At 41.1% G+C, this 27,493-nt stretch overlaps 1 protein-coding gene across 2 annotated transcripts in view; it reads left to right on the top strand.

Moving 5' to 3' along the window:
- The window catches only part of Ust (uronyl 2-sulfotransferase), a 333,586-nt gene that overhangs the window by 265,671 nt on the left and 40,422 nt on the right, over positions 1–27,493 (top strand). The window contains exons 6-8 of one of the 2 annotated variants that reach the window (XM_087193468.1): positions 2,697–2,794; positions 4,639–4,796; positions 11,004–11,229. In XM_087193468.1, the coding sequence (XP_087049594.1) occupies positions 2,697–2,794; positions 4,639–4,796; positions 11,004–11,074 (327 nt within the window). In that variant the 3' untranslated portion in view covers positions 11,075–11,229. Of the gene's footprint in view, positions 1–2,696; positions 2,795–4,638; positions 4,797–11,003; positions 11,230–27,493 lie in introns of those variants that run through there. The other variant, XM_004856902.4, reaches the window with a different exon arrangement.

The raw sequence follows: 27,493 nt of genomic DNA, 5'->3' as shown, positions 1-27,493 counted from the left end.
CAATATCTGCGCTGAGCTTTGTTTAATACTAACCCCGGTGTTTTTCCCAATTGCCTTCTGTGAAAGGTGGAAAACTTTAAATGGTAAATGTTGGGAGAAAGCTTTTTATTAACGTGTAAGTTTGGGAACAAAAGAAATTATCAACATACCAAACCATCCTTAAAAATTGACTAATTTAAGGAATGAGAAAAGTCTGTCTACAGATCCATAGACTGAAATTATGTGGCTCATCCCCATGTTATAAATGTGGGGACCCTGAGGCTCAGGGATACCGTGATGTAGCCAAGGATACTCAGCTAACCATCCACAGATCTGAGACCAGAACCCCATTTCCTTTTAACAGCCAAAACTATGAACGTTTTTAAAAACATTTTTCTTGGAATTTAGTTTAAATTGTATATTTTTTAAACTTGTAAAGTTTAGAATCAATTCCACCCAAAGTGGCCTTATTATTTTATGATCTTGGCGATTAAAAGCATTGTCGTAGCTGTCAGCAGTGTTCACTTAGAGACACTGCCTCCCTGGTCCCATAGTTATGTGAGAGTATAAACAGAGTGAGGTCTCCTGTTAAGATCTACTCTTAGAGAGGGTGAGGGCTGGACAAAGGCCAGCACTGGAGGGTCAAACCTGGTATGCGTCAAGATCCAGAGGACCAAACCAGACACCAAGTACTGGCAAGCAAGTTGGTTTGGCTAAGGTTAAGAATTAAAGGTTTTTTAAAGCAGTCGTACTCTAGAAGTACTACATGCAGAGATTAAAAAATGAAGTTACATAATCATTTCAGAATACATACATGCTAAGAGAAGTTCAGTATAAAAAGGTATGAAGAAGCCTTAAACCAAGTATAAAAATCATTAGCACTGCAGGAACCAAATGGTCCCAAGTGACTCCTGGCAGAGGAAGCTGTCATGGCGAGTGGCTGCTTTGAGACTGGCCCATTCCATTCCCCAGGAAGCTGAAATGGCTCTTGCCAACAGTCTGGGTCCCAGTTAGGTGGACTGTGTAAGTGCCCAAACCTGTTGATTCCTGAAGGTTCTGGTCTTTCAGTGTCGGCCACACACATCCCTGCTTAAGTGCTAAGCAGTGAGTGGCTGAAGGTGTGGGCTTCACAGCTCCCATCTGACTCTTCCACCTGAGTCATCTATTTACATCTTCCCGTGGCACAGAGCATGATGAATACCATTCATCAACCTAATGGACTCAAATGGAATTCTTTGAAATCCCCCAGGATGTGCCTTGGTCTAAGAGAAAGAGAATGGTTAACTGCACTTCTTAAACTAGGAACGTATGTCTTCCCATAAGTTGACTTTGTGAGGTTATTTGTGGATCACAGGAAGGAAATGGCCTTCTAAAGCCCCTGTGCCTCTTAACCATCCCCCTCAGTGACCAGCTGATATCCTTTGGAGGTTCTGTGAGCCGCCAGGCCAAAGCCTGAAAGGATAGGATCGCGGCAGACTCACCTAGCAGAAGTGGCTACTGCCTCATCTCTTGTGTGTGGGACTGTGCGTCATGGCTCTTTCCTTCTGCCCTCTCCTCATTCACTCACTGTTTATTGCAACTCTGCTTCCTGCCAGTAAACTCAAGTGTTTGAGTATGCTCAAGTGTGTTTGTTGCCGACTGTTTATTCCAGTTGAATTTGCTATTATAATTGTGTAGCTTATTTGGCTATATATAAACCAAAGAAAGGAAAAGAAAGTGTTGTTTAAACAACAACAACATTCTCAACTTGAATTGAAAAATTGCTGGTACCTAACCGTCTACCCCAATCATATCACAACAAGTGGCTTATATAGACTCAAACTCCATTGACCATGTGGGGAGTTATATGTCTACCAATAATCACCCTTGCCAATATTGTCCCTGGAAAAACCATCCCACAGCTATTTAGTCTGTGAATTGGGTTCTCTTTTCTCCTTAGAAATACCTAAGAACCTAGCATGTCTGATCCAGGGTATTCAAGGTCATCTGCCTTAAGAAAAGTACCTTCTGAGACTTCAAGGCATTCTAAGCTCTTGCATTGTTAACAGAGACACCATATTCAACCTTATGTTAGAGAAACTGTTGCCTTTGGAAATGAAGATGTCCATATACATACATTCTAATATAGTACATCTAATGTTATATTAGGTCACTTTCTAACCTATTGTAATATTAGATATTATTTTAAAGCTCCTCTGTAATGTACAAACACTTTAGGAACCTACTATACATACTTGATCATTTTTGTATGTATGGAATCATAAGGAAACTCCTTCCCACAGGGCTGACCATACTGGTTTGTGATTAAGTCAGAATTCATTAAGAATCAAGTCATACCTAATTCATACCACAAATATTTATTAAGTTCTAACTCTACACTTACCTGTTGGTAGCTGCTGGGGCCACCACAGAGCATGTGGGTAGACTGTTCTCATGATGTGTGATGCACCTGAAGCCTTTGAGCACTGAGAGGTACAGGGATGCCAGGTACTCAACCCAGAAACTGCTCTCTGAACCAGCATGCCAGATGTGCTCCTGGCCAGTAGAACTAGATGTTGAACAGCAAATAAGAAAGTTTTCTGGGCAAGTGCATGAATTTTCTACATCTGCTCGAGATTGCTCCATATAATTTAAGTATTAATCTTCCTTAAACTGTATGGCTTTCCACAAAGCACTGCAGAGACCACGAGGCATCTCACTGCTATTTTCTCTTCTAGGATATCAATGAGTGCATTCTTGAAAACTACCCTGAGTGTTCCAACCCCAGGTTATTTTACATCATTCCGTATTTTTGTGGACAGCATCCCAGATGCAGGTAAAGACTAACCCAGGCTCACAGCATGCTAACCTGCCAGACTGGCGCTCTGGGAAACTTCTGTATCATACTCTCTCAATCTTTTGGAACTCTACTTATACTTATTAGTAATCTTCAAATATGTCACTTGCAACTCCCAGTGTCTGATAGGTAATGAAATTTAAATTTAGATTTTTCCAGAGGCCTTGGGACCTCCAATACAGCTGTGTCATTGGAATGCCAACCAGACCCTTTCTTTATACCTAAAACATAGCTGTCATCTCTTAGACCATGAGATAGTGGAGGCCAGGGACAGGCACCCAGCCTGCTCCTCCATGAGGACTGTACAACAGTCACTGCCCTCTCATTGGGTCTAACACCTGGAAAGCCACACCCAGAGCCAAAAGTGTCTCTCTCAGGACAGACACACTTAGTAGAATAAAAGAAAACTGTTTTCTAGTGATCTCACAATGGCCTAGCTTGGATGCATTCCTTTCTTTAGAAAATGACTTCCTAAAACAGCCAGGGCCCTTAGGGTATAGGGTGCTCACATCCTGTAGAGCAGCACTGGGCTACTTGTAAAGAACTCCCAGATAATCACAGACTCTGAGGTAGGGCACAGATGCACCTAACCACCTCTCCAGGTGGTTCTAGAATAGCTAGAATTGGAATCCACTGTATTAGACACATGTCTGTAGGCTAGAGAAGAAATGGTAGAAAGAATAAGTTATTATCTTTACTTGGTGGAACATAAAGGCTGTAATAGAAGTGACATTTTCCCCCAAAGGAAACACTGTTTAGACAGTCATTGTGTTCCTGAAGAGGCCAAGCTGGTTCTCAAGTGCAGCACATTTTATTTGCTTATGCTGCAATTTTGGCTTCATTATTAGGCATGTTGTTATTAGTGCTGTTTTGTTTTAGCTCACTGTAACACAAATCCTAGGGCTACCAGTGTCTGTCTTCTGCTTCATCATATACATCCTGAGTTCCAGCAGCCTCCCACCAATGTTTACCCAGATAATAAATACCTCCTGCTTCCTTGCTTCAGATACTGGGAAGATTTGGGGCCAGATGATTTACTTTCTAATCACAATGAAGATATTCATTTCAAGAAACATGGCTCTGATTCCCCGAACTTTTTCTAAATTATCTGTTTCCTGTTGTTGGGTTGAGTACTCATGGTACCTTATCTCAGTTCATGCATGATGATACTCAAAACTCTTTCAAATGTCACTTTGTTCAACCTTTACAATTCTTTGGGGGTAGGCAAGAGTTATTATCACCATTTTTCAAAAGAGAACCTTGGCTTGCCCAAATTCTCCCAAATGGTAAATGGCAGCCAGATCTGGAGCCCAGCTCCTGGGCTTTTCTCACTTACATGAATGCTGACTCAGAACTCTGCCCTGGCAGTAAGATTAGGCTGTGTCCTTTGAGTAATTTTGAAAAACTTATCTTTAACTCTTAAAGGAATATGATGATTAGAGGCATGAATTGACACTTACTTTGATTTCTGCAGAAACACTAAGTAATTTTCATAATTCAAAACCTATCATTTAATTGGTCCCCATCAGCATTTGTAAGGACCTAAATGCCTGGGTCTGTATTTATCTTTCAACAAATGCTTACACAGGCCTCACTCAGTTCAAGGCCCTGAGTGTTATACCCTGGAGAAAATGACCAAAGGAGAGCCCTAGCCAGATAGACCAGGGAAGGCTCTGGACCAGGCTCTAACAGGACTGGTCCCCAGAGGAAATCAGATTTGGACACGCACAGATGGAGGTGCAGAAGGGATCAACTTTCCATGTGTTATTGCTGCATTTCAAAAATGAATCATTCACTTAAAAATCATTTTTATCTCCATAAAGGGAGCCTGGTGAGTGGGCCCTTGAACGTGCAAAGCTGAACGTGAATGAAAACTTCCTGCTCGTGGGGATCCTCGAGGAGTTGGAAGATGTGCTGCTTTTACTGGAAAGATTTTTACCTCATTACTTCAAGGGTGTGCTCAGCATCTACAAGGACCCAGGTAACTCCATGCATGGGCAAGCTTTTTCCCCAGGGAGGTCTGTTTCAGGAGTTACTTGCCTTGAAAGGGAGTCTAGAAAAGGAGTGAAATAATCTCCTGTATTCATGAAGGGTGGTTCCCCTGGTTTGCAAAGAAAGGTGAGAACCACAAGATGTTGATTCTAAAACCTTGAACTTCAGGTCCAAACACAAGCTCACCATTTTCAAAGCCTTGATGGTTCCACTATCACTCATGGAAACTGTAACCAAAATATGTATGCTTGGGGGAATAAATGGATCTGCCTATGTGCACCTGTAGTCCACAGGTGGAAATGCGTGTGAACATGAAAGAGCCATCCTTGTGATGAAGAAGCTGTGGCCCAACTACTGTTTGACAGAAGAACTCCAGCATGCCAGATCTCAGCAATAGAATAGAGCAGCAAATTGAAAATACAATTAAGATTTGGTTTTAACAGACAGAGTGATCTCCAAATAGCAGGAAATAGAAGTTGGCAAACCAATTACAGGAGCAGCCAACAGTATCCTTGTAAATATAATTGCTTTCAGAAATCCATTGCTTATTTTTTTTCTCATTATTATTTTAGCTCAAGAGAAAGATAGACCACATTGTTTCTGTCTTCCCAATTCTCCTTAATCTATTACCACCACAGCAAGCCTTGTGTACTCATTCACTGATCTGTTTCTGGATTTGTCTTGTCCTGAGATGAGAGATGGTATTCTGCCTTGTAGAAATAACAAGCAAAGGAAAAGTTTCCAATGGCAGCAGACAGATACCTGCATCATTGACAGGGACCAAGGCCCAGGTAAACCAGAATTCACCTGGAGGGGCTCTAGATGGTGTTATATAGGGTGCCTCACCACCACCAATTTGCTGGAGAGAGCTGATAGCTGGTAGGGGCTCCCCTTGTTACTCTCCTAGCACTGGTTGGGAGGTCAAGTCTGATTTTCCTGTGTGTAGGAACAGGATAAGAAACCTCAAGGTATAGGTAGGTGTGTGTGTGTGTGTGTGTGTGTGTGTGTGTGTGTGTGTGTGTGTGTAAAATACAGATTTTGTGTGTAATATAGAGAATAAGATAAAGAGACGATTGAATCTTGGTGACACATAGTTACCAAATAAAACGAACACACTCTTTTCCCATCATTTGGGAAGAGGATCAGTGAGTCCACTCACATCACATAGCATCTCCTGTCCTGGATCTGGGGCTGATGCACTACCCAGGACAGAAGGTATAGACAGAATACTTAGGTGAAGACATTTGCATCTTTGTCCTTCGTAAATACTTATAAACCACCAAGAAAAAGCTCATCCCACAGGGCCCACTTACCCAGCTGTAGTCAGGGTATTTTCTGTTGACCTCCACTATTTTATCCACTTAAATATGGGACATCAGAAATTTTGAGCCATCACCCTGTGATCTGCAAAGAGTACTTAAAGTAGATAAGATTTCTGAAAATTGAATTACTAGTAGTTCTTTCGCCTTCAGCCAGAATCTTTCTACCTGTAAAGTACAGCTTTTTTTCCCCTTTTTTTTTTGGCATAGCAATGTGTTAGATACCTTGGAGAGAGAAAGGGACATCTGGTATTCCTATTCCTCTGTAGTAAGATGGAAAGCTTCCATTAGCCCCAGGCCAACAGTGCAGCTGTACCACTGGCTAAAACAGCGTGCTGCTTCCACATGGCCTTCAAGGAGCCTCTTGGCTGCCCTCATCTTTCTCTGTCCCAGCAATGAAGAAATGAAAGAAGCAACTCATGCAACAGAAGTGTTCTTCAGGCCTCTGCCCCATCCTGAATTCACTTCCTGAGTGGAAGTGGCAGTGGTTACATATTTTGAATATATCCTAGTATAAGTCAACTGCCCCAAGCATGTGCACAACAAAATAAACCTTGAACCTGCTATCTGTGATGCCTGCTGTGCTCTGTAATCTTTCAGGCATCTTCTTGAGATATTTTTCTACAGTAACAATTGAAGACAAATCAAACCCACATGTCTTCTGTCCTGAAGTGTTTCTGTGTTCCCTAAGCAGAGGACAGAAGTGAGCAGGTACTCCTGGACAGCTTCTCAGTAGCTTTAGCCCTGCAAAGAGGAAGCACTTGTCTGGTGAAATCAGCAAGTTGGAATGGAATAGGGTAAAGGTAGAGGAGTAGCTGCTGGACACTAGCTGTTTCACAGAAATGCCACCCTGTCTGTGCATTAAAGTTAAATTCACATAATTCACACTAAAATCATTACTCTTACCCTTTTTAAAAGAATTTTAAAGCTGAGGAGATAACTAAGTGGTAGAGTGCTTGCCTAGAATGTACAAGGCCCTGGGCTCAATCCCTAGCAATGAAAATAACAACAACAACAACAATTTTATAACTAAGTTTAGAACTCAGAAGAAAAACTAAAACATAAAATACTGACCATCAGAAAAAATAAATTAATGTGCAGTCTCTGGACTGACCTTTTTAATTTGGTATTTGTCCCGTTATTGAAAAAAAATTCAGGTATGTGTTGAATTTTAGTAATGTCTTTTTAGAAAAACTGAAAACATACATCAGTTTCATTGCTGATTTTTTTTTTAAAAAGTACCAATAGCAATGACTGGCACACTGGTGAAAATAGTAATGTCTGCTGGTCAAATGAGCTGTCACACATTTTAAATGGTATTCATTATTTCTTTTAAGCTAATACTACTTGTTCCAATAACTTGTCAGTTAGAGAAATTAATAAACGTCCTAAATAATAATAGCTTTACTATTTCCCCCTGTTGATTTTCTGTAGAAAGATATGCTGGCATCAAGTAAATTTATCTCCTTCCAAAAATATTTGAGAAACTTAGTTCTTAGCAATTTTTAAAAACTAGTCATTTCACATCAATATTTGAGCCAGGGATTTAGCTCAGTGGCACCATGCCTGCCTAGCAAGCACAGAGTCCTAAGTTCAATTCCTGGTACCAAAAAAAATTTTGAATTTTGTGAAGACCCAGCTAGTGCACCTCAGGAGTTTGTGATAGTAAATACTTAATATGAAATAAAAATTAAAATTTAGCATGATGGATAACCAAGAGAATAGGTTCAGGTGTTTCTTCCAGCCAGGGGGCAAGAATGTTGGAGTGACCACTCAGAAAACTTGGCCCATGTTTTGGCATGAGTTTGAATTAGAGAGAACCAAGGCCCAAATAGACTACTGGGGAAGAGCAACCCTAGTGATAAAAATTATACAGTCTCATTTTTTACTGATTAATCTCACTGCATTTGCTCATTGATTACCCCCTTTTAAAAATGAGATACTGAGCTGGGGATTTAGCTCAGTGACACTGTGCCTGCCTCGCAAGCACAAGGTCCTGAGTTCGATGCCCTGGTACCAAAAAAAAAGAAAGAGAGAGAGAGAAACTAAAACCAGCCCAAAGAAGTTGACTGATCTGTAGTCATCTACCAAGAGGTAAAAGTAAGGAGACTCACATTTCTGAGCTGTGAATATTAATGCGTTTATGAATACTTACATCTTAAAAATTGGTATGCTGTGAGCTATCAAAACTTTTCTTAGTCATAATTTTGAAGCTAAAATTTCAGCAGTAGTAAAAGCCAAAATCCATAAATTACTTATAAGGAACATGTAGATATTTGTGATATGAACATTCCTTTTATAAACCCTTGATTTGGCCAAGAACCAAGCTGTTCTGGTTCAATAGCTCCACCTACTATATCTGTATAGACGTAGAATTATATGACCTAATACTAACCCATTCCCTTCTGTCTTCTTTAAGGATTTAAAAAACTCTAATGTCTGATCTTTTTACCTTGTATTTTAAATACTTTGCATTACTAGAATTACACATATTCATTTTCAGCTTGTTGCCATTGCTAATGTAAAACCTGGACCCAGAGAAGGGAATCCACTAGACATTTTGTGGGCTACCTTGAGGACATGTTAGCCAAATGTAACAAAGGAAAAATGTGTAACAAATTTCAAACAAATGACTTAAATACTAACTTTGTACATTTAAATTCATTTACAGAGTGAATGCTTTTTAAAAGTTTAATTTTATTTAAATGTTTTATAAACAATAATGATATAGCGCAAACTAAATAGTTTTTGTTTTTATTATGTACAAATGATAATTGGACCTCCCCCTAGAAGTATTCTGTGAGTTCATTTACAATGCAGTGTTCCAATCTGAGGACATTTTCTAGAAAACAATATCAAATATATGGAAAAAAAATTGTAAATAGTATACTATAGGAAAAATTCAAGTTTTCATCTATATATCAATAAAAATATCAGGCAGAGTTACAACAGATACTAAATGACAAATGGTTGGCTTTCTCATAATAAAGGACAGCCATTTTTCAGCTCAGTACCCAGAGCTGAGATTTAAGAGGCTTTGCATTTCGTTCTGTGCCATGGTTCCGCTCACAACCTGGGACAAATGCAGGTTTCCATGCATGATCTTTAAGGTCTGTATTATTATGACATGAAAGTATCATGAAGAATGTTTTAAAGCTGCTTGTTCTACCTTTAGTTAGGACAATTATGGAGTGCCTCCCCACTCCAAAAAAAAAAAAAATCCTGATTCGTCTCCAGAGCCGGTTTAGTGATGGGGGCTATCGCCACCTACAGGGCAGGCGGAAGTCTGCACAGGGTATATCTTTCACAAGTTCTTCTTAGGGCTGTTGATACGGAAGTGATGAAGACAAAAACCCAGAATCCCAACACTCTAGTCACGTCTTCCATCCCTTTCTCACATCCCTTATGCATTTCCGTTGAGAAAACAGTACACATGATAATTAGAGAACAGACTCTGGAGTAGATGACCTGGGTATTTGAGTCACTCTCCCACTTATTAATGGTGCAACTGAAGCCAAGTACTCCCTTTCCAAGCCTCTGTTACCCAACTGCATAAGACGCATAAATATTATCCACTTCAAAGGGTTGTTGTAAGACTTGACCGACCAGACTCATGCAGAGTTCTTGGCTCAGCCTTAACATGAGAAGAGCACTCAGAAATGAAATATTGGCCTGCCCACTACACTGCGGGAGAGAGACAGGACTATGCCTAGGACTTCAGGCTCTCTTTGTGACTTCAACAGACAGGAAAGCAGAAGGGAAAAATGAAGGAAGGAAGTGAGAAAGGGGGGGAGGAAGGAAGGATGGGTCTTGGTGTATTTCACCAATTATGGCTCATCTGTGACTATGAACTCTTGTGCCTTTAAGACATAGCATTTCTTTTTTTATTATTAAATTTATTGGTACATTTAAGGTACACAATATAATGACATTCATCATTGGAAATTTTCACCTTTATATAATCTGTCTTGGTTCTTATTTTTCCCCCTTCCTCTGCCCTCCCTTCAACCCCTCCATCCCTCCCTATTTACAAAGACTTTGTTTCCATTTTTCCATTTTCTCATATTAATTCCATCCCCTTCTTTCCTGTCTCCTACCCCTCCCACTTCCCCTTCCCCTTTGCCCCTTTTCTTCCTATTCCACATTATCTATTATACCTTTTAGTCCTTATTTACACTTTCAGTTTCTCGTACTAGAGAAACTATTCGGTATTTACACGTGTGTCCTATTTATTTCGCTTAAGAGTATCACCTCAACGTGCATCCATTTAGCTATAAATAAGACATAGCATTTCTGTATTAATGATTTAGGAAAAGGGGAACAAGTCTGTTTTGGTCACTGGCATGCTTCTTGTCAATGCTGTCTTCCTGAATCAATCACGGGGAATAATTTAACTGGAAGTATGGAAATATTTCTACTGTAATATTCTCAGGGGCTGAAAATCACACATAATCAAAGTCACTGAGTGTTTTTTTGTTTTTGTTTTTGGTACCGGGGATCGAACTTGAGACCTTGCGCTTGTGAGGCAGGTGAGGGAACCACTGAGCTAAATCCCGGAGGAAGCTGAGTGTTTTTAAAATTCATCTGTTTTCATGCCTGAACTTGTACCAGAAATGTCAGGCAATCTAAACTTTAAATGAAACCCAGCATTGAGATGTGACTGGAACCAGTTACCCTTAACTTGTGCTGAATAACTGAACTTTTCAGACTGTTATTTAGTAGATAAAGGTTATGTGCCATGCATTTAATGAAAGTTTTTTTTTAAGTAAGGCCTTAAAGGTTCAGTTCTTGGAAAACAGTTTTCCCAGCTGCAAAAGTACGTACTGAACTGTACTTTAGAACATTAAATTAATGAATTACTAACCTTTGTCCAGCAGGTGGCGGCATCTTTCCATTTTCCCAAGGACGGGCCTATGGTTTCCAAATGCAAAGTCGTGCAGAAAGTTGACAAAATGTTTGGACGCAGATATACAATTATGTCCAATTTGGGGCCTGAAAATGGAATCTTGAGTTTCAGAAGGATCCCAGGATCAGTTTACTGCAGTAGTCCAAACTGTATTTTATGAGTCAATGACAATAGAGGATGGGGCTGAGCTTTGCAGTTTATTTAAATTAAATATATTTGTGTATCCCTGTCATTCATATATATATATATATATATATATATATATATATATACACACACATACACACACAAATATGCATGTATTTATGCAGTTAAGCGATTTATATGTGTGTATACATATATATAAATATATTTGTGCAGTTAACTCTGATTTATATACGTATATGTGTGTTTGTCATTCTACAAAGCTTGAATCAAACACTGTTGTTTTTCTTTACCATTTTTATTTCCCGCTTCCTATTGCTTTTAAACTAAAACAAAAGTTGGAAAATACTTTAGAACCTCAAAAATGATACAATGATGGGCAGGAAAAATTTAAATTATCTATCTACAGAAATCAATGAAGTTGTTTAAATGACTCACTTTGCAGTATGTTCATCTACTATCCATATTCTCCATAAAGATTTTCTTACCAGCCATGTCTCCAGCTCATATTCTTATAATGTTATCACTGGATCATGTGTGTGTGTGTGTGTGTGTGTGCACATGTGCATGTGTATGAACACCCATCTATGTTCAAACAGCTAGACTCCCCATTATACAGCAAGCATATCAAGGTAAATTGTTTGAATCACAAAACCAGTAACAGTTTCTAAGTAATGATCATATGCACAGCAATTTGCAGCTTCTAAACCATTTCATAGTATGGATGATCTCATTTGCTTCTTAAATGAACCCTCTGAAGTTGAAGAAGCAAATATTCTTTTTCTCATTTTCTGCACAAGGAAGCCAAGCTTCACAGAGGCCAAACAACTGGCCCATAGTTACCCAATCCCATGCAACAGTGCTCTTGGCCTGACAGAAGTGATATTCTAGCTTCTGTTCCCCAAATACCACAAACACCATAAACTTGTGACCTCTTACAAATATTCTTCATATTTAGTCAGGAATTCAGAGGTTAGAGTGCACTAAGCATTCACAGTGTGTACGTAGTTTGTTGAAAGTGAAAACTGAAAAATGAAATCCAAAGATAATCTCTCTTCAGTGTATGGCTTGTGCAGTAAGAAACATGAGCTCAGAAATCCTCACAGGGGCTGGGATGTAGCTCATGAGTAGAGAGCCTACCTAGCATTTGAGAGACCCTGGGTTCAGTCACCAGCACTGCAAAAATAAAGAAATCACAGAGATCACCAGCGTATTATTTTAGCCAGCGTGTGGTAACCCACACAGAAGAAAGTAATTTTGAAAACTGGCTGTCTCTGTCATGGGAGTGGGGAGGTAGAGAACAATTGGGTTGGATCTTTAAAAGAGCAGTGAAAACACAAACTGAAGGCTTGTAACTCTTCAACTGTGGCTGTTGGGCAAGAGTTAAGAATTGACACATAATCCAAAGGAGTTAAAATTAACTCCTAAAATCTTGGGGATTTTTAGGAAACAGCTTCCTGAAGGGAACTCCCTAACCCCAGGCTGATAGCATTATACATCTTATAGAATCCTCACTATCTCACAATGGTTCAGCCTCTAGACATATTTAATTTATTTTATGAAAGCTCAATTTGCAACGTAATTTATATACTTTTGACCTAATTCTTGTTTCACTAGAAATAATAATTACCTTGAGTTGTATATTTTAAACACGTTTTTCTTTTGCTTATTAATTTGTGCTTGCCCTAGGCTCATCCCTCTTCCAGAAGAAAGCATCTCTAATTTTATCCTATAAGATTAACAAGAAAGAAGGAACTTAATTTGCAGACATTGATTTTCTAAATAACATTACAAAATATTTTTCTTTTGTGAAAACTGGTATTTAAGTAGTGAGTATGATCTGGAAATAATAGAAAATTTAACAAACACATTGGGCAAGTATAAATAAGTACTTGAGTGTCTGCAGTCTGCCAGAGTGGCATAAAGATGAAGAAAAGGTCAGGCTAGAAAGACATAATAGACAGGACTGGGAGTACTCAGCCTAGGAGAGACATTTGTGCTGGGCCTTAACGGGTACATAGGAGTTGGATACGGAGGAGGCATGTGAGACAGGGCTAGGAAACAAGAGCACAGGCGTGAGGCAGGAAAGCAACCTGCATCAGCCCCTGGCTGCTGACCCTGCCTCCCTGAGCTCCCCCGATGCTTCCCAGCTAAGTCACCCTACCTTTAAGAACATCCTACCCAAGGCAGGGCAGGACCTGCAGCTTCAGCTCTCTCTGTGGGCAACCTGGAACTGAGTCCTTCATACCAGTCCCGAAGCAGCTGCCAAGCCTCTGCTGCCAGAGTGCCATGTGGCATCCCACCAGCAACACCATTTCCCTGCCCTCTTCCCATCCCAACCACTACCCTAGGCTTTCCTCGCTTCCCAGCAGCATGTCATGGATACCCTGGGTCCTGCATTCCCCCCACTGACTTCTTCCTCCTTGCTTTCTTCCCAGTCTCCCCACCTGGTCCCAGCTATTCTCTAGGCTGGGGTAGAGGACCCCACTGGCTCCTGCTGGTGTCTGCACTCACCACTGGGACCTACCTCGCTTCTCTGGATGCCAACCACCACCCATAAGTGTGGATTCCTCTCCTTTCCAGGTCGCTCCCTGCACCAGGCTGGAGCTGCCTGTGCGCCCAGCCCTGTGCTCTGGAAGTCCTAGGGATCAACCCTGCAGAACTGTTCTCCCAGCACCACCTCTGCCCCATGCACCTGATCTCTTCTGAGCCCCAAACTTCCTCTCTGCAGAGCCCCAGATCCACCCTTCTCCATGCCTCCCCCTCCCACAGTGTGGCCACACTCGGGGGTGTGCAGTTTTCTCTCTTGTGACTCATTTCCCAAAAGCAAAAGCTGGCTAACAACATCTGGGTGTGTGGTGGGTGCAACAATGAGCTTCTGTACTTAGAGGTGTATTTCCTCTACTTTAGAATTTACTCACTTCTACTCTGAGCAGTTTGTAGTTGCACTGACCGTAATACGCTTCGTGTTGAGTAAGCGTATGACTAGGGGGTGGAATTAGTCACCACAAATTCCAGTTTTGGGACTTTTCCTGCTAACTGCACAAAGCTGAACTGCTTCTGAAGCTTGGGCAGAAATTGGAGACCTGACCCTAGAGGTTAACAGTTGATCTTTATAAAGACTTTGTAGCTGCCTGCTTTTTCATGCCCACTCCATTAAGATCACTGTCTGCACACGGGTTATTGTGGTGATATGCAAAGAGCACCAGACAAAGGACTTCAGAACTGCCGTGGTGCCCTTGGCTCTTGGCCTTACCTCCCGACATTCTTTGCTTATAAAATGTACTCCCAGCTGGGTGAAGCACAATCCTTTTACCCATTTTGCATGACTCAACATTTTACAATGGAAGTTTTCTATTTTTGTCCAACTAACTCTTTTTCAGATAGAAATTCTATATCTTGATCTGTATATGTTTTTAATGTCACAGATGTTTTATCAACGTGGAGCATCCTAGCATTTTCAATCTTGAAAGCAGTGCCAGATTGTGAAAAGAATGTGGGGGGAACTAAGACCATACCCGTGCGCATCACGGTGTTGTTTTTTTGAGGTCTGTGTTAAGCATATTGGTGTCACTGCCCACAAACCCATAGAGAAATGCAGCATTTACCTCCCACTGATGAGGGGAGTTGTGCTTGTCCACTGGGAGTCTTGGGTATTCTGCACCTGGTAGATCTCACATCCTCTATTTCCCCCACGTGCTTCTCCTTTTTTTTTTTTTTTTTTTTTTTTTTGGTACCAGGAAGCAAACTTGGGTCCTTGCGCCTGCGCAGAAGACGGCGAAACCGCTGAGCTAAATCCCCGGCCGCGACCCGCCATGTGCTTCTAGATACTTTCACACTGTCAAAGCCAGACACTGCTGGCTGGTTTCCAAGTGAGAGTTCCTGTAATTTTACCTCTTCATTTTTAACTATACTTATTAAAATAATGCAGGTATATAACCAAAGTCAAATAATACCAGAGATGTGTAATAAACAATATTTCCTACTCCAGCATCCCCATGCAATTTGATTTTGCAAAGCCTGCCACTTTCAGCCTAGTTAGCTGAGTCTTCTCATAGTCACACTATTTGTTACTAGTGTACACAGGACAGTATGTGTGCCTTATTTAAGACACTATTTAGTTTTTTCACTCCATCACCCTTACCTCTGTTCCCTCTGCCACCCTCTTGATAGGGTTGTAGCCACCCTCTCTCCATCACTGTGGAGATTTACATTTTGTTCATGACTGATCCAAGTAGTGTGTGGTGGATTTGCTTCACTTCGTGCACAACTTACTGATTTTCATGGAATTAATTATTGCCTTTTAAAAGATTTGCTTAGATTTATTTGAACCAGTCAAAAAATTTTATTTGTGCCCTTACATCGATATTGTTTTTAACATTATTTCAATTTTATCAGCAGTCAGGTTCCGTTCCCCTCCCCCAGAATGGCAAAACCCACCCCTTCCTTTCTTTCCACTCACTTCTCTTAACTTCCTGCTTCGATTTGGGCTCCATTCACAATGCTCTCTGTGCAGCTCTGCTGCAACTTTTTTTCACCGTATTTCCAGGTTGGATCTTGGGTTTTCTGAGTCCTGTGGATCTTGTTTCTTGGGTGTGTGTGTGTGTGTGTGTGTGTGTGTGTGTGTGTGTGCACGCGCTATTGGGGACTAAACCTAGAGCCTTCACAGTGAGCTACAACCACAGCCCTTTCTTATTTTTTGAGACAGGGTCTCACCAGTTTGCTAAGCTGCTTACGTAGGTATGTGGACCACCACGCCTGGCTCTATTTTATTATTTAATAACTCACTTTGTTTCAGGATGTTCCCAGATTGCTTCCTAATGAACGATGCATGGGAGATGCCTTAGTCCACTTTCTGCAGCTGTAACAATACCATAGACCGGGTAAATTATAAACATTAGAAGTTTATTTGGCCCATGGTTTTGGAAGCTGGGGAGCCAAAGTCAGGGGACTGCATCTTGGTGAGGTTCTTCTTCCTGCATCATAGCATAACAGAAGGTATCACATAGCAAGAATGTGAGCAAGTAGAAGGGGGATCCATGTGCTCCCTTTTATCAGCACCCTTCTCCCAACATAACATCCACTCCCGAAATACTGACATTAATCCACAGCCAAGACCTAATCAACTCTTAAAACTTCCACCTTTCAACACTGTTACAATGCCAGTTGCATTTCAACATGAGTCTGCAGAGGTCATGCAAACCATAGCAGGAGTTAAGTTCTTTAGAGTCACTGAGTGCTTGAAAAGCTTCGGATCCAGCTGTCTCTCTTGGTTACCAGCTTGGCTCAGTGTGGATTTCTTCACACAGCCATCCACTTTCTGATTCTTTCCTCCTCCTTCCCCCTCCCTTACCCCATCTATCATTTCTGGGATTTTTGTTTTGTTTTGTTTCTTTAATAGTTTTATCATCACCGTTTTCTCTGTTTCCTTTGCAGAATGTTCTTAGTGTTCAGATATTTGAACTCCTAGAGTCATCCTTTCTGTGTGCTTTATTATAATTTCCATGTCTCCAACTTTTTCCCTCTGGGAAAGTTCCTCAGTCTGTATTTCAGTCATTCTATTGAATTTTCTCTTTTCCAAGAACGTCTTTTTTATCTTAGGTAACATCTCATTCTTGTATATTGCATGCAATGCCACTTTAAAGCTGTGAAAAATATAGACATTGTCGCAAGTTGTTTTCATCTATTCTTTGCATTGTTTCTATTTGTTCCAGGACCCTTTGGTTAGTTTGGATCTGTCTTTTTGTCTGCAAGCTTCGCCCCAAGGACGTTGGTGTGTCTTTAGACTTGAAGCCCTGCAGGACTGGTTAAAAGTGTGCTGGGGGAAGCTTAGTGAACATCACTGTAGGATGATCAAGCAGCAGAAGTTTTGCTAGAAAAATATTTGTTAATGCTTGTAGGTTTTTCTGGACTTTGTTTGGTTTTCCCGCTAAAAAAAAATCTTCTACATCTCTGCCTAGGGTCGGGAGATGAAGTAGGGTAGAAGAGTGGACTATGCCCCTGGTTGCTATTATGGGAACTGGTGCAGAAGGTCATCATTGGGCACACCAGTCACTGAATTGCTCTTGCATCACCCCAGGCCTCTCCTTGTCTCTCCTCTAGGTTAGCAGATCCATCTGGGGCCTCTGCCCCAATTCTCTGGAGCATAATCCTGAGACTGCCTGCCACCAGACACTGGAGAATCCAGCATTGCAGGATACCTGGCTACATGTGCCAGAAGAGGGAATTTGCTTCACACCCAGACTGCCAGCTCTCCCACTGGTGCTGCCACTTCTCTGTCTTGAGGGGCTCAGTTGGGTGAGCTAGTCATTCTAACCAATGCTCCTTTCTGCCTACTGTTGGAAAGACCTTTCTCTGCTCTACTGAGTTGGATGCAAACTTCTACCTGCTTTTCATCTTCCAGAAATTGGTTGAGGTCTGTCTTCCACAGACATCCTTCTTCAGTTCTTTGTCCTTTGTGAGTTTTGCAACCTTTCCTGTTGTTGTAGTGACTTAAAAAGGAGAAGCATTGAAAATATTCAGTCAGCCACATGCATTTCACTGGGAACATCCTACCCACCTGAACTTGAAAGTTCTGTGGCCAATTTTGTATTCTCAGTTCTTATGTAGACCTTTTATATGCACATCTTTCATGTGATATCTGCCTGTGAACCAAAGTACCCTAGCGCTGCCTTCAGCAGCCTTGACTTGAGATGGTAGTGCTACTAGGACTTCGAAATCAAAACAAGGGCCTTTAACAGAAATTAAACCCCTTTCGGTTTTTACTGGATGGTATTGCCATGATGAGGCTCCATACTACTATGTTTTTAACATTACCTAGAAGACACACCAGTGCCATGGTGGAAGAAGATCTAAATGATCAGAAGGTCTTCTCATGGGAGAAGATCTAAATGCTAAGAATGAAGGAAAAGATACTCCTTCCATCAGGGGCAGAGTACATGACCATTCTGAGATATCATCTAATTTAACATGGCAGGAAAAGGCGTCTTCATTTCTTGTGGTGTCATGTGTTCTTTTAAGGGACTGGTTTCAGAATCCCAGAGCTGAGGCCCTTGCTTGGTGAGTGCTGTTGGTCAGCTGACATACAGAAGAAAAAGAAGCCATTGAAGGGTCTGGGCCTTGGCTGCTTGAGTAGCAGTAGCAGTGGCTCATATAACAAATGTGTCATGACGAACACAAACAAAAACCAGTGCTAAAATTCCAGCCGTGCTATGTCCAAGCCAGTTCAAAATCGTATAACCACTCCACTTGAGTTTTTTCCCCTCTCTAAATATATTCCATATGAGCCATGGTGTTGGGGCTGCTGGGATCTCCTGTATTTGCTGAGAAAACTTTTTAAAGCTCAGACTGAAAGGAAAGTCAGTCAGTTGGAAAGGAGCTCAAAGAAAACCCAGAGGCATAGGTGTGGGGGAGGAGAGGGGACATTTTCTATACCCAGGGTGCCCTGGGATGAAGTTGGGAATCTGTCACCCCTCCTCAGAGCCACAAAAGGAAGAATATTCCTGTCTGGGAGCATGTCCCAGTGGGGCCCTTGTGTCTGCAGTGACCCCAGCCATGGCCAAGCACCATGACTCAAAGTGTGGTCCAGGGATTGGTGCCAGTCCACAAGCTGCTCACTACCAGCCCATGACGAGATAAGGGCAGAAATTGAGAGTAAGCATTTGGAAATTTTTATGGCAATTTGATATGGCCATGATCATTGTTGTAACAGTTTGTTTTTATTGTAGTTTACAAAAAATATCAGTCTGTGGTGGATTGTGGTAGGGGGAACTAGAGCTCATTTGAGAAGCGCTGCTGTAGATTTTCCTACTGGCTTGGGCTCCTCAGTTTAGTGAGTTGGAAGGCCACCCAACTGGCAAGACCACTCCTCCAGTGTCAGGCCTATGAGGCACCATGCTTCTTACATATGGTTTTGCTTCCAGGGATCCAGAACTCAAATACTTGCAGCTCTATATTAATGACAGACACCAAAACTCAGAGATGAGAAAGCTTCCTTGAAATTGGCTTCTTTTTGGATTTGAAACATTTAAAACTGGCCATTACCATTAGGATAGCACCTTTATACTGGGTAGAGTACCTTGGACTAAAATTGACTTCTCCACAATTCTGTGAGATTGTGTTGATGCCCCTATTTTAGAAATAAGGTGTCTACAGAGGCAATCAAGTTAAAAGAGGTCATACTAGATCAGGATGGACCTAATGATCAGTGTCCTTATAGGAAGAGAGAAATTGGAAGATACAGGAAGCAGGCCATGTGAAGATATGGCAGATACTAGAGTTATGCTACCATAAGGCAAGAACACCAAGGGTTGTAGGCAACCACGAGCTAGAAGCTGAAAGAGATGGGAAGGATTCTTCCCTGGAGGGGAGGGCAGCCATGCTGACACATTGATTTTGGATTTCTAGTCTCCAGCTCTGTGCAAGAATGATCTCTGTTGTTTTAAACCACCTGGCGTGTGGTGATTTGTTAGGGCAGCCCTAGGAAACTAATGCAGGTAGACAGGTAGAGATCCTCTTCATCTCTATTTCCAAAAGAAGAAATGGACACTCGGAGATTATAAGAGCTTTCCACATTCATAGAAGGGTCTGGGTTTGAACAAAGAGCCTCTGGCTTCAAAGATGACCTTACCCTCTAGCTGCCCTTCTTTGTTAGAGAACTGGGGAAAAAAGAGATGTCTCACAATTGGGAAAAGCTAAACAAATGATTTTACAGTTCTACAATGAAATATGATAAGGCCATTGAAGTTTTATTTTGAAGAATATTGACACTGAAAAATACTCAGAAACACAATGAAAAATCAGACACAATGTTACATTTCTATTATACAAAACTTATATGTGCTCTTAACACACGCAATACACATTCACACAGTGCATGCACAATGCACACAGTACAGAGTAGGAAAACAGACTGGATAAAGAAACATCAAACAAACATCAGTTGTTAACTGTGGTTGTGTATTCTGCTGTTGTTTTTCTCCTCTAGACTTTTCAATATTCTCTGCCTTTCCTGTACTAAGATGATATCAAAGAATGCCACAGGTATCAAGCATTGGCCCTGCCCAAGCCCTCTACTCTGATAGATGTAGATACACCCAACAGACACATATCCTGCAAAGGAGAAAACACACACCAACAGTCTGAGGCCTAGATCCCCGAGTCCCACACACTGCTGGTGAGAGGCATGCCCTGTCTGGCTGTGGCTGCAAACCCAGTGCATTTTCCCCCATGCTGTATGGCTTCTATTTTCGTGATCAGGAAGGGGGGAAGGTGCTGGAAAAGGTGACAGTTGAGCAGTGGTGAACCAAGAAGAAACTGTTGCTGCCGCCCCTTTGGATAGGGCATACTCTCTGGATTACTAGTGGCCCCTGTCCTCAGTTGTTTGTGTAAAAGAAGGAAATCGTCTCTTTTGATAGTGCCACTGAGGCTTCTGAGAGACAAAGACCATGGCCAGTGCCTTTCTGCTGCCCCACAGCACCTGCCCCAGACCACTACTCAACCAGAGTCAGGACCAGCTCTCCTCCCATCTTTTCCTTTCTGACACCCCTGCCTCACAGTTTTGAGCACAACATACTAAGCACAGCTGCTTGGTGAACATGTCTGGGACAAATAAGAAATACCTACGGGGGTGGCCCGGTGTCCTGCTCCTCCAGCCCTCCAATCTGAAGGTTAGTTAGCCATGAAAAAGAAATTGCCACCAATTCTCTTTTCCATACATCCTCAGCTGTTCCAATTCAAATAACTAATCTTAGCCGTAATAAAGTTAAATAGCTTTTCAAATAGAATATTGAAACCAGTTTTATTCTAGTAGTACATCATATAGTTTCGCCACAGAATGTTAAGTTTTGTTTGCCCTGGGAGGGAAACTTCATAAGGAAGAGGCAGTGGGTTATTTAGTTAACAAACATTGAGTCTGCACTTACTATGTGTGAGACACCACTGTGAGGGCTTTATGGATAGTGACCCGTTTAATAGTCCTGAGACCTGTCTCTATGACTAACTTCCTCTTTCCTGGGGCCTCTTGCTGACCACTGCCAACCTCCTGTGCTCCGCTCCAGGAGGGCCTGCAACCAGCTGTTGCAGTTGTGGGCAAAGAAAGCTTCCTCTTAAACTTCACCCAGCAAGCCGCATCTGCATGCCCCGCTGCAGGAGGGTAGAGGGCCAAGGTGTTAGGATGGGGCAACAAATCCAGACAGCCTACCTAACAAGTGCTCAATGGTCTCCTCACGCCCAAAGGGCAGGAGAGGACCTGGAGCACAGACACTCTTGCCTTTTGTTCCATGCTCCGTGCTCCTTGGTCTTTGGGAGGGTATCCCCGCCTCTGATGGGGATGGGCACCAGGCCTTCAGTTTAGTCACGAAGACTGATGAGGAGAATATTGATGACTGTCTCTGGTCATGGTAAATGGCATTCATCATGGTTTAGATGACTTTTCTATCATCTGTTCTCTCACACAAATGGCAGACAGCTAGATTGGACCCTTCTGTATTGTGAGAAAGTGAACTTTCCCTTCTGCATCTCCTACTTGGTCTTTTTGCCTAGAAACCCCATTCCATGCCTGCTTCCACACTTCCCTATTCCTCTCCTGGGTTCCCATACCCTAAACCACCCTTTCTATGCTCATAGCCCTTGGTACCAAAACCATCCTTCTTCAGAATTTAGCTGACCTGTGGTCCATTACCCAGAGGTCTAATAGGTCATTCAAGAATGATAAAGGTATTCACAGATGACAATAACACAATTTTTCCTGCCCCAGGGGAATTTCTAGCAACAGCAATGATAATAATAGTAATACTAGAGTAGTGCTGTATACACAGTGGGTACACAATGAGATTTGTTGGATTAATTTTGAATGCATATATTGTGACAAGCATTTTATTTGGACTATTTAATTTAATCTTCAGAACAACCCAATGCCATGGGATTTTCTCATTCCCATTTTATACATGACCAAACTGAAGTTTACAGAGATACATATGACACATTATTTTATGAGGGGATTTCTTAGGAAAACAATTGTTTTATGTACTTTTTATTATGTGCTGATAATTATTTTGAACAACTTTTTAGGAGGATATATGCTTCTTTATTCAATTCGTTACTCTAAAAATAGAGGGAGGTGATATGAGCTTTTGCTCTTTGATAAGGCGGTCCAGTGTTTTACACATTTGGCTCACCCTTCCATTTATCACACTAGCAGCTCGGGCACAGAGTGAACTCTTGACTGCCTTGGGCTATGAGGATATCTTGGGGAAATCAGTAGCTTGTCCTAAGCCACATAGCTCCAGAACTTGGACTCAGATGTGGCCACTGCACCAAACCACCACCTGTGCTTTAACGGAGTTCTCAGTAGTAACATTCTACTTCAAAGGAGAATATCACTAATGGTGGATATCCAAACTTGGGACCATGCTAGTAAGAACAAAAGTGGATTTTCAGGATGCCCTTTTTCTTCTCCCAGCAAATGATATGGTTTACAGAACTATCTTCTCTGTCCACAGCAGGAGTTCTTAACCTGAACAGTACCACATGGTTGTCAGGGAATACTTAAATTGTTCCATCACCATACAATTTATAGGGAAAAAAATTGTGTATTTGCTTCTCCCCACCTCCAGAAGCAAAGAACTCTCAGGTTAGCGCAGGCATCCCCAAGCCCTCAAACAGAAAACAGCACAGACTGTGTGTAAGGTAGCGCTGCGGGCCCCTAGGGTGGTCTTCCAGAGGGCTGTTCTCTGGAGATGCCACTCTCCAACACCATGCCATTCCACTGACTGTGAACCTGGCCCCAGAAGGGTGAGCTCCCTGGATGTGAGCCTCGCCTTGGAGAGGTGTGATCAGACTGAGAAGGACCAGAAGAAGTCTGGAGCTGGCTCTCAATCAGAGGAACCGCCCTGAGGGACGGAGGCTGGCCATCTTTTTAGAGCCATAATACAGAGCTCATACTCCAAATGGTGATGAAGTTTTGTGTTTGTTCAGGGTGATTTTTGGCTCTGCTACACTTCTAGATTTCCACATTATAGCATAGAATATTGTTTGCCTAAGTATAATAGGGCATGTGAGTTGGTTCCTGGCATTGACCATGGAAGATTAGCTTAGTTTCACCAACTCAGAATCAGCCCCAATGGCTATCGTGAAAGACCACACAACTCCCAGAGTGTCTATAAGTAGATACTGAACCACATGTGCTATTAGTCTTGATCTTAGACCATGTTATTATTAACTTTGCTTAGGTTGAAAGTAGGCCCCATCATATTGTTAAAATAGAGTTTCACAGCCTTTAAGTGACGAGGGTACGTCACTTTTAAGCTGTTTTTCCAAAAGAAAATGTTAAATCCCAAATACATTTTTGGCGGAATGGTTGATTTTAATGGTCCATAGTCAAAAACTGTAACTTAATTCCTCATAAAACTTAAATCGATTTCATGAAGGTTCTGCTAAACAGTTCCCTATGTTCAGCCTGAGATTTCTACTAGTCCCTAATCCTCAAGAAATATTAGTATATTCTTTTAAAATGTCAATACTTTCCTAAAAAAAATTCTCTTGTCAGTATCTGACTTATGTTGACATAGAGTAGCTTCTATGTGGCCTTATGATATCGGGGTTATAGTTTCCCATTCTCTCCCTCTTTTTTTCCTCTACTATCAGTGGAAAAATAGTGTACAAAGGATGATCTGAATGACTTGATCTGAATTGATGGTTTCTACATCTGTAGTTTCCTACAGTTTTACATTTTGCTTTTCAAAGGTGATGAGGTTCGGTGGGAATGCTCCTCATACATTCATATCAACAGGCTGAGCTTATTATTAAATATGACTGGTGCCATCTATGTCTCACTCTACCATGGGATTTATTGGTGAAGTGGCGTCTGCCACATGCCTGTGGCTCCAGCTTAATACCACCAGAGACAAGAATGCTGGGCCCAGCTGAAAGGCAGTAACACATCTGGAGAGTTCCTTAAAAGATCCGAGTCATTTTCAAGTTTGCTTATTAATGTACTCAGTAGTCTGATGTTTTGGGCACAAATAGACAAAGCCTCTTCCAGTAACACGTGCTTTGGATATCAGGTTAATCTGGGGCAAGAAACACTTGCAAAAAAGAATCTGCCCAAAAGAAAGAGGCTGAAATGTCAGCATCAAAGGCTTAATGTTTTGTTTTGTTTTATAAAATTGAAAAGTATCTTACCCCATAGTGAGCACATGTTGCCTAAATAATCAGTGTCTCAATTGTATGCCAAATTCTGTAAGTTGATAAGTATTACTTGTTATTAGGAGTGTAACTATTCTAGCACCATTTTTATAATCTAGTACTATTTTCAGATTTAGAGAGATTTAGGAATTCTGAAATTGAGTCCCAGGACAGGACTTTTGGACACAGTGGATGTGTGGACAGGCTTTTCTAGCTGGTGTGAGATATCACTAGCTAGTTGAGGCTCAAAAACCTGCGTATTTTAAACTCATCATTTCTCATGAAACTATTTTCTTTTGAGAGCTGGACCTGTGCACCTGTTTTCCCATCAGTTTTCCTTCATTTTAAAAGTAGATTACATTTTTACTAAAGATGAAATGCTACAGAGAAAGAAGGAGAAGGAAAATGTATTTGGGCGACAAATTCAGTTTCGAGTAGCAAATTGGTTTTGAGCAATAAGAAGTTCCAAAGAAGACGGCAGTTGTCAGAAAGCACTTGGTACCAGGAGGGTCTCTGATTCTCTTGCCACCCCTCGGGTCTGGACAAGCAGGTTCTAGAAGTTTCTTATGCTTCAGCACCATGTCACCATCTCACACATTGAGCAACTCTCTCCTGAGCTGAGAGACTGAGCTTAAAAGCTGGTTGAAGTCTCTGAGAGAAAGTAGTAGGGTCCCAGGAGCAAGGGAACCCTTTCAAATTTTCTCTTTTCTTTTATCACCTTTATGGGATTTCACTTTTTATTTATTTAAAAGGATATAGATTACAGCCCTACCATTTTTGCCAGTCACTCACATTTGGAAGCTTGAAGTCCTTTCAATTATATGTAAAAAGAACCATCCTCAGAAAATTTGCTTGGGAATATTCTGGAAACTTTCCCAGATCGCCATAGAGAGCACACATGCCAGATTGCTGGGTGGCAGGCATGTGTCTGTCAACAACTCTTGATTCTGCAGGCAGTGGTGAAGAAATATGCAGTAGGAAATTGGAAAGAGATTTTGTTCTTAAATTCATACACTTTAATGAACTTATACCTTGTCTGTAATACATCGCTGCAACCCAGTTTATGGAACCTGGAGACTTAGTTAGGGAACAAAATCTACTGGTAAACAAGAATGGCTTCAGCCTTAAGCCAGAAGTTCAACAAAAGTAGGTTCTGAGGTTTCTTTCATTTGACAATGTGTGAGTTACACAAGCTTAGTGTTGAGGTTGGTCCCAGAGCCAGTCTACTGACCAGGGCTAGGGCTGTGCTTCAGCAGGCCAAGGAATGAACTGATCCTCTGGGACCATGATTCACCTTGTCCTTGACAGTCTGTAACCATAGGAAGCTAAAAGCTGCTCCTTGACAGAGGCTTTTTCTGTTGGTGTAATTTTCTTTCTGTCTCCTGAGATAGAAAAACAATACTGTATGGTGGTCAGTCATGAGCTTTGAAGCCAGTAGACTTGGATTTGCATCCCAGCTCTAAGTTTTACCAACTGTTTAACTTTGGGCAACTTCCTTCAGTTTCTTCTTCAGAAAGAATAGGACAATGACCTCACAGAGGTTGGCCTGAGAGTTAACAGAGATGACATACTCATGCACAAAGACAACTTTCTCATTATCTCACTTGATTCTTTATTTTCAGTCTCTGATAGGGCAAGGTTTTCAACAAGTGCTTGTTAGTTCAGTATTTTGAGTTTCAAAGAACAGAACAACACAACTGTTCCCAGGTCTGTTTGTCATAGTGTGAGTTAAAGCATTCCCTGGCATGATTCGCAGCGGTATATGTCATGGGCTCTACTGGCTTCAGCTTTTCTGGTGGTCAGGGAATTGCCCATTTAGTGCCTACTGATCTGAGCAGACTTGACTTCTCGGATGTGTCTCTGTTTGGAGGCAAGAAGGAATTATTTTCTTTCTACATTACTTTGAAAAATCACAGTTGAAGCCCATAGTTAAAGTTGTTTTCTAATGCAAATGCTGAGGTCACATGGAATTGATGGACCACATCCTGTGACACTCGCTCTAGTTTATTTTTAATATAAACCAAGAGTAAAAATACATACACATCCCATCACAGATGTAAACTGAAGCCAGACTTTGTTTCCACACATCTGTGAAATGGAGCAAGTAAGCCAATAAGAGGAAAATGCTGCCTAATAGTTAAACATATTTTACTAGTAGTTGCTAATGCCAAATTAACATTGACTTAAGGATTATGTGCAGAATTGTGCTATAATTATAGACTTTATTTCTTTAATGTTCTAGAACTAGAATTTTTACACTAAGTTTCATTAGAGTCAGAAGAACATGTTTTCATAATCATTTATGGAGCATTTCAAATTTAAAAGTCCTCTTGGCCTTCTGAAATCTAATCTTTTGTGCTCTCCCATTCCTTGCTCGTGTTTTAGTAGCATGCTTTAAATGAGCTCAGGATTTTTCATGAGTAGTTCTAGCCCTTGAGAGAAGTCCTTGCCCAGTTTTTTTATTTAAAATGTGGGCAGTGAACTTTGCTTGGAGACCACCACCACCATCTCAGAAATGCAAACCAAAAGGACAACTCATGTTCATGCATGAGGATACATAATATTGCAAAAATGCTATACTCTCAAATTGGCATATGATTTAAATATTTATAACAAAATGATTATCAAGCTTATCTGGAAAAATAAACATGTGAGATGCCCAATGACTTTTTTTTAAAGAAGGAGAAATTTGCCCTAGAATACATTCTAAAATACAAGAATGTTCCTGGGTTTAGAATAATGGTGCAAAGGCACAAGCGGAGGTAGTCAATGGAATAGAAAGAAACAGTGGTGTAATGCGGTGTGCAATAAGGTGAAGTTCATTAGAGGAGAGAATAAAAAAAAAACTAGTCAGCTAATGTGTAGGAAAAAACAGTTTTACCTTATGCAATGAGCCTAAATAAATTCTAGCTGTCCACAGAGTTATATATTTTTAAATGAAAACATAAGAAGAAAGTAAAAGTGATTGTTTTTTTGTTATGATAGGATTTTGCTACAGATTTACAAAACATGAAAACAATAAAACAAAAGTACAAAAGTATAGATATATCTGACTAAAATTTTAAACGTATTGAAAATATACATAAGTTGGCAAAAACATTTGCAACAATGATATCATATGGTTAGTGTATT

The sequence above is a fragment of the Heterocephalus glaber genome, unplaced genomic scaffold, assembly GCF_053883595.1.
Source record: "Heterocephalus glaber isolate CG9 unplaced genomic scaffold, H.glaber_assembly_v1.0 deba00001593, whole genome shotgun sequence".
Taxonomy (NCBI): Eukaryota; Metazoa; Chordata; class Mammalia; order Rodentia; family Bathyergidae; genus Heterocephalus; species Heterocephalus glaber.
Note: the sequence above shows the minus strand (reverse complement) of the source record. Positions and strands in the feature narration are given on the sequence as shown.